At 31.4% G+C, this 8,092-nt stretch overlaps 2 protein-coding genes across 2 annotated transcripts in view; one reads left to right on the forward strand and one right to left on the reverse strand.

Annotated features, from left to right (window-relative positions):
• Positions 1-8,092, forward strand: part of LOC124418986 (pickpocket protein 28) — a 76,059-nt gene that overhangs the window by 9,426 nt on the left and 58,541 nt on the right. The gene's annotated exons all lie outside the window — the stretch shown is intronic.
• LOC124418636 (glutathione hydrolase 1 proenzyme-like) lies at positions 4,317-7,472 on the reverse strand. Its single transcript, XM_046945415.1, has 5 exons — positions 6,811-7,472; positions 6,296-6,746; positions 6,048-6,238; positions 5,625-5,985; positions 4,317-4,645 (listed from the first exon to the last, which is right to left on the reverse strand). The coding sequence occupies exons 1-5, from the start codon at positions 7,140-7,142 to the stop codon at positions 4,499-4,501; spliced, it is 1,482 nt and encodes a 493-aa protein (XP_046801371.1). The 5' UTR covers positions 7,143-7,472; the 3' UTR covers positions 4,317-4,498.

Raw genomic sequence — 8,092 nt, forward strand, 5'->3', positions numbered from 1 at the left:
GTTCTAGTTCAGTTCTAGTTCAGTTCTAGTTCAGTTCCAGTTCAGTTCTAGTTCAGTTCTAGTTCAGTTTTAGTTCAGTTCTAGTTCAGTTCTAGTTCAGTTCTAGTTTAGTTCAGTTCTAGTTCAGTTCAGTTCTAGTTCAGTTCATTTCTACTTCAGTTCATTTCTAGTTCAGTTCATTTCTAGTTCAGTTCATTGCTAGTTCAGTTCTAGTTCAATTCTAGTTCAGTTCTAGTTCATTTCTAGTTCAGTTCTAGTTCAGTTCTAGTGCAGTTCTAGCTCAATTGTAGTGCAGTTGTAGTTCAGTTTCTGTTTAGTACAGTTGTAATTGAGTTTCTGTTTAGTTCAAATGCAGTTCAGTTCCAGTTCCTTATGACTTACCTCCTGATCCATCTCAGTATCGTAGTGCCAACGTTTGACAAAACCGAACTTTAAAGCTTCCACAATACGATGAACATCCAGGGATCCAAAATCTTTAACAGAGGATAATCTACTCTTAAACTTCTGCAAAATTTGCATAATATAACCAACAACATGACCACTAGCAGGAGCTTGAGGTAAATACACATAATAAGGATCCAAGTCCAGGGTAATTGATTCTTGCGTAACGGCTTTAAAGCTCTTTAAATCATCCAATGTTATCCAAGAACCCATTTCATTTAAATCCTTTACAATTAAAGGCGACAGAGAACCATTGTAAAATGTTAGAGGACCTTCTTCTAGCAGTAATTTATAAGTGGTACAAACTTCCTGAGGTATACTTATATGATAACCTTCTCTATAAAATAAATTAGTCTTTGGATCCACAAACATTTGTGCTAACAATTTATCTTTTCTTATCATTTCCTCATTTAAAAATAAAGCATCACGTTGATGACGTGTAAGCTGATAGCCTTGATAACACAACTCCAATGTGGGTTGTACAAGATAAGACCAAGGTAATGCACCGTATTGGTGATGAGCTTCATAATAAGCTGCCACTTCTCCGGGCACTGCTATGGAATAAACAGATTTGGCAAATGTGGAGGCATTATATTTCGACTTTAGATTTTCTAAATTAAAGTTTAAAGGAGCCCTTTCACGGCCTATTATAGAGATGGCTTTCTTTTCTTGACGTTTGTAATAAGTCATTATTACACCACCTCCTAAGCCCATACTTTGCATGGTAACCAAACCATTACACAATAGAGTGGCAATGGCGGAATCAATGGCATTGCCTTTATGTTGTAGAATAACACTTCCTATATTGCTGCAGACATTTTTATCTGAACATACTGCTGCATTTTCATACACATGTAAAATAGAGCCAGAAGGTGGTTGTGGCACTTCAACATTTGGTGGTATTAAGGCTGATGATTTGGGGAAGGTAAATTTCTTCTGTTCATCTTTTAAAAAAACTGTAAAGAATTAGTTTTGTGTTTTAGTTTTATGGAGAAATAAGTATTTTCTTATATTCAAGATTTTACCTTGTTTTTGTATGTTATTAAAGATATAAAAAGCTAAACTTAAAACTAAACCTAGTACAAATTTTAACCACATTTTAGCAAAAAATTAAATATTTTGATGTTTAACTTTTATTAGTAAAGAAAACCCGTGTCTGTATTCTTTACCGACAGTTGTACTGAAGAAAATGAGCCTGCGCATTTGAAATAATTGTATTTGTTTTTCTTATTTTGACAACATCTAGGATTGACCGAGCCGGTATTTATACCGAAAATTGATTTTCGAAGTTGTACAACCGAAATGTACAGTTGTGCGGAGACAGTATTACCAACTTTAACTCTATTTAAAATCATTGTATATTTTATAGTCTGGTAACATTGCGGCGCTGAGTGGTTGTGGTCTTAGGTAAGAGTAATGCCAGATTATTCTTCTTAATAGTCTTGCTTATAGTCTTCATCATTGTCTAATGCCTTGAATATAGCCTCGTATGTTATGTTAATTTACGTCTCGTCTATAGTTTCGTTTATAGTCTCGACTATAGACTCCAAGATAGTATTGATTATAGTATATAATATAAAATTCACTGTAATCTCGTCTATAGTCGTGACAATAACCTTGTCTATAGTCTCTTTTTTTTTAGTCTTGACTATAGTCTAAAGTCTCGTCTATAGTCTTGAAAGTAGTCTCGTTTATAGTCTTTATTTTAGTCTCTTCTATAGCCTGGACTATATAGTCTTGATTGTAGTCTGGTATGTATTCTTGACTGTAGTCTCGTTGATAGTCTTAACTGTAGTCTCGTTTAAAGTCTTAACAGTAGTCTTGTTATAGTCTAGACTGAAGTCTCGTCTATAGTCTTCACTGTCTATAGTCTAGTCTATAGTCTTCACTGTCTATAGTCTAGTCTATAGTCTAGACTATAGACTAGACTATAGACTAGACTATAGACTAGACTATAGACTAGACTATAGACTAGACTATAGACTAGACTATAGACTAGACTATAGACTAGACTATAGACTAGACTATAGACTAGACTATAGACTAGACTATAGACTAGACTATAGACTAGACTATAGACTAGACTATAGACTAGACTATAGACTAGACTATAGACTAGACTATAGACTAGACTATAGACTAGACTATAGACTAGACTATAGACTAGACTATAGACTAGACTATAGACTAGACTATAGACTAGACTATAGACTAGACTATAGACTAGACTATAGACTAGACTATAGACTAGACTATAGACTAGACTATAGACTAGACTATAGACTATACTATAGACTAGACTATAGACTAGACTATAGACTAGACTAGACTATAGACTAGACTATAGACTAGACTATAGACTAGACTATAGACTAGACTATAGACTAGACTATAGACTAGACTATAGACTAGACTATAGACTATACTATAGACTAGACTATAGACTAGACTATAGACTAGACTATAGACTAGACTATAGACTAGACTATAGACTAGACTATAGACTAGACTATAGACTAGACTATAGACTATACTATAGACTAGACTATAGACTAGACTAGACTATAGACTAGACTAGACTATACATATACTTTACTATAGACTAGACTATAGACTAGACTATAGGTTAGACTATAGACTAGACTATAGACTAGACTATACATATACTAGACTATAGACTAGACTATAGAATAGACTATAGGTTAGACTATAGACTAGACTATAGACTTGACAAGACTGGACTAAAGACTGGATTATGGACTTGATTTTATACTAGACTATATACTGGACTATACACTAGACTATACACTAGACTTTAGACAAGACTATAGACAAGACTATAGTTTTGCTTATATTCTTGACTACATTCTGGTTTATAGTCTTGACGTTGCCTCGTCTACTATCTTGTTATAGCTTTGACTATAGTATCAGTCTTGACTATATTCTTATCTGAAGTCCTGATTATAGTGTCGTCTATAGTTTTGATTATAGTCTCGTCTATAGCCTTGATTAAAGTCTAGTTTATAATCTGGACTGTAGTCCCCTCTAAAGTCTTGACTATAGTCTAGTATATAGTCTCATCTATAGCTTAGCGTCTATAGTCTTGACTATAGTATTGCCTATAGTCTTCAGTTTAGTCTTGTCTATATTCATAACTATAGTCCTATCTACAGTCTTGACTATAATAACGAATATTTTTTCAAATTAATTAATAAAATTACAAAAATTTTTGTTTATTTTTAAAGAAAATTTCTTTTTTTTTTTTATTGATATGATAAATACAACATTATCATAAATATATAATTTGTTTTTTTTTTATTAGACAATTAAATATTTAATAAATTATGGGATTTCATTTATTATCGTAGTTTATTACTTGTATACTGTTTTTGAAATGTGTAAAGATCGGAGTTTTATAAACCAAGTAAATAGTTCTTTTCTTTTAAATAATTGTATAGTTTAAAAATAATTAATCATTTATAAATAATTTATAAAAAAAGAGACATACAAAACAATGTAAAGGACTTATAGACAGTATCAAAAAAATAATTTACAAAATGGAAAATTATTATTGGTTTTGCATTATTATTATAATTAATAACATTATATTTATAATAAAAAAAAATTATTAAATATTGTACAAAAATAGACAGTTATAAGAGTATTTTTATTTAAAGTTTCTTTAGTTAAAAAGAGTCAATAAATATTAATTCCATTTGGTATAATAGATTTTATTTTTATTTTTGGAAAAAATTATTATTATTTTTTGTAAGATTTTTTAAGCTTAAATTGTAAAAGAAAGGTTTTTATGGGATTTTATTAAATTCTTAAAGTTTTATTTTTATAAATATTTTTCATTATATTTATATGTTAATATCATTACAAAAAGTTTGTATAGTTTAAATACTATTTATTAATTATTTAAATTGTTTTGTTTTTTAATTTCTTTAAATTATTTTCAATATAAAGCACATTTAATTGAGATTTTTATTTTGTTGGTTTTGATGTTATTGGGTTTTGACTATAGCTTTTTTATGTATTTTTTCACATTCTAATTCTAATAACCAGCAATGCCACCTTGTTTTCGATAATCAGCATTTGCATAAATAGCTGTCGAATTTTTAACAATACCACATAATACTGAACCGGGAGATGCCATGGCCTTTAAAACGTGACCTTTATCAGCAAGTAGTTTCAAAATTTCCTACGTTGGGGAAAATAAGTAGAAAAAAACAAATAAATTAAGTTTCATAAAATATTGAATTTATGTGGCAGAGGTCAAAGGTAACACTTTTTTAATTTTGCCTTTCTTAATTATCTATCTATCTATCTATCTATTATCTCTATCTATCTATCTATCTATCTATCTATCTATCTATCTATCTATCTATCTATCTATCTATCTATCTATCTATCTATCTATCTATCTATCTATCTATCTATCTATCTATCTATCTATCTATCTATCTATCTATCTATCTATCTATCTATCTATCTATCTATCTATCTATCTATCTATCTATCTATCTATCTATCTATCTATCTATCTATCTATCTATCTATCTATCTATCTATCTATCTATCTATCTATCTATCTATCTATCTATCTATCTATCTATCTATCTATCTATCTATTTATCTATCTATCTATCTATCTATCTATCTATCTATCTATCTATCTATCTATCTATCTATCTATCTATCTATCTATCTATCTATCTATCTATCTATCTATCTATCTATCTATCTATCTATCTATCTATCTATCTATCTATCTATCTATCTATCTATCTATCTATCTATCTATCTATCTATCTATCTATCTATCTATCTATCTATCTATCTATCTATCTATCTATCTATCTATCTATCTATCTATCTATCTATCTATCTATCTATCTATTTCTATCTATCTATCTATCTATCTATCTATCTATCTATCTATCTATCTATCTATCTATCTATCTATCTATCTATCTATCTATCTATCTATCTATCTATCTATCTATCTATCTATCTATCTATCTATCTATCTATCTATCTATCTCTATATCTATCTATCTATCTATCTATCTATCTATCTATCTATCTATCTATCTATCTATCTATCTATCTATCTATCTATCTATCTATCTATCTATCTATCTATCTATCTATCTATCTATATCAAACCAAAAACTTACCTCTGAAAAGTATAAACTCTTCTCGTATTCCAAAACATTCGGCACCAATTGACTATGGAATCTGGGTGCGTCAATGGCTTCTTTAATATTTTGCTCAAACCACAAAACTCTTGTCATAACATCAACAATAGCTGAAATAATTTTTGAACCACCAGCAGCGCTCAACGCCAAGCGGACATTAGCTTTTTGATCGGTTAAAATCATGGGCGACATAGAGGACATAGGACGTTTTTGGGGATCTATGAAATTGCTAGGCGAGGGTGGTAAATTAAACAAGTTCTTCTGATCGGGCGTAGAGAAATCATTCATGGCACTGTTGAAAACAATTCCAGTACGTTTACCAACAACGCCGGCACCGAAGCTATTTTAAAAATGATTTAAAAGTTTTATATATAAACCAATTTTATAAATTTCACAACTTACTAGTCATTAATGGTTGATGTGACCGACACAGCATCTCCGTTGGGAGCCATAACTACTAAAGGACTAGTACCGATATCATCTTCATCCGAAAATTGAGCACCATAATCGTGTACAGATTTCAAAACTGTGGTATCATTAATAAGTTTCCTTAATTGAATGCCGGTTTCGGGATTAGTCAAACGGCTGACCAACTGTAAAAGAAAATTAATTAGTTAAACAAACAATAACATCCTACCCTAAGAGCTCACCTCTCTAACATCATTAAATCTCATATCTCCCAATTCCCAACGTTTAGCGTAACCAAACTTCAAAGCCTCTACAATACGATGTATGGTGGTAGCACGATGTTCATTGTCTTGCAAATCGGCTTTTGTAAAATTGAAACCTTCTAAAATACTCAATACATTGGCGACAATAGTGCCACTGCTAATCGGTGGTACAGCGTACAAAATATCGTTACCCAATTGCATGGTAACCGAACTAACTAAATCGGCTCTATAGGATTCCAAATCGTCATAGGTAACCAAACTACCCAAATCTTTCAAATCTTCAGCCACTAATCTAGCTAAAGTGCCATTATAGAAATCGTGGGCTCCATTATTGGCTAATAATTCGTAAGTGTTGCACAATTCCGGTAGGGGATATAATTTCGTGCCAATAGGATGCACATTTTGTGTGGTCTCATTAACAAAGACTTTGCTGTAATAAAAGGAAACAATTTGAATACTTTTACTTTTGAAACAAATATCATGAGGCTTCCTACCTTAAGATCTCATCACTTTTTGTTCTATTAAATTTACTCGAATAGGCTGCATGTAAATGTTTTGTCATATAGAAACCCTCCTTACACAGTTTCAATGAAGGTTCCACTAACTTTTTCCATGGCAGTTTACCAAATTTACTATGAGCTCTTTCATAACCCATCAGCTCACCGGGCACTGCTATAGACAAACCACCGTGCAAGGATAATTTAATGTCATCATTAAACATATCTTGAGTAGTGGCGAACGGTGCTACTTCTCTGGCATCGACTGAAAAGGCTTGTTTGTGACTTTTAACATAGATATTCATGAGCATACCGCCACCGATACCCATGCTCTGTAAGGTCGTTATGCCAACACATAGTAGTGTTGCAATAGCGGAATCTACAGCACTGCCACCATCTTGAAGGATTCGACTGTAATGGAAAATTTTTGAAAATGTTTTAATTAAAGTTTAATTTAAAAGAAATGGTAACGCATATAGAAATATTTCGGAAAGTGGACATCTGCTGCTTATAATTAAGATGGGAGCCGACATAGTATATCTCAAGAATTTGTAAGAGACAGATAAAAATATTTAACATTTGTATACTACTCTCCTAAACTTGTAGTAAACTTAATATTCACTCCCATTGCCAACCATCATTTCACTTGAAATATGTTCCCTTTTCACTTTTTTCGTTTACTAATTTTTTGTCTTGAAAAAAATTCCCCGGTTGTAAAATTTGTTGATGGAATTTTGTAAATATTGAACAGCTGTTCCATACAAAACCAACTATTGTGAATGAATTGCTCACAACAAGTTCACAGTAGCAAATTTCCCTTTAAGGGAACAAAATTTTCACTTCTACTAGCGTTTGTTCCAAAAATGCGAAGTGAACTACGACTTTAAGAGACTTCGCAAAAAAAAATCCTCTTGGCGACAAATACATCCTCAGTCTATACCTTTGTCTATAGTTTGGTCTAGAATCTAGTCTATAGTCTAGTCTATATTCTAGTCTATGTTCTAGTCTATATTCTAGTCTATAGTCTAGTCTATAGTCTAGTCTATAGTCTAGTCTATAGTCTAGTTTATAGTCTAGTTTATAGTCTAGTTTGTAGTCTACTTTATAGTCTAGTCTATAGCCTAGTCTATAGTCTAGTCAACAGTCTAGTCTACAGTCTAGTCTAGTCTACAGTCTAGTCTATAGTCTAGTCTATAGTCTAGTCTATAGTCTAGTCTATAGTATAGTCTATAGTCTAGTCTATAGTCTAGTCTATAGTCTAGTCCATAGTCTAGTCTAT

Source organism: Lucilia cuprina, chromosome 3 (assembly GCF_022045245.1).
Source record: "Lucilia cuprina isolate Lc7/37 chromosome 3, ASM2204524v1, whole genome shotgun sequence".
NCBI lineage: Eukaryota > Metazoa > Arthropoda > Insecta > Diptera > Calliphoridae > Lucilia > Lucilia cuprina.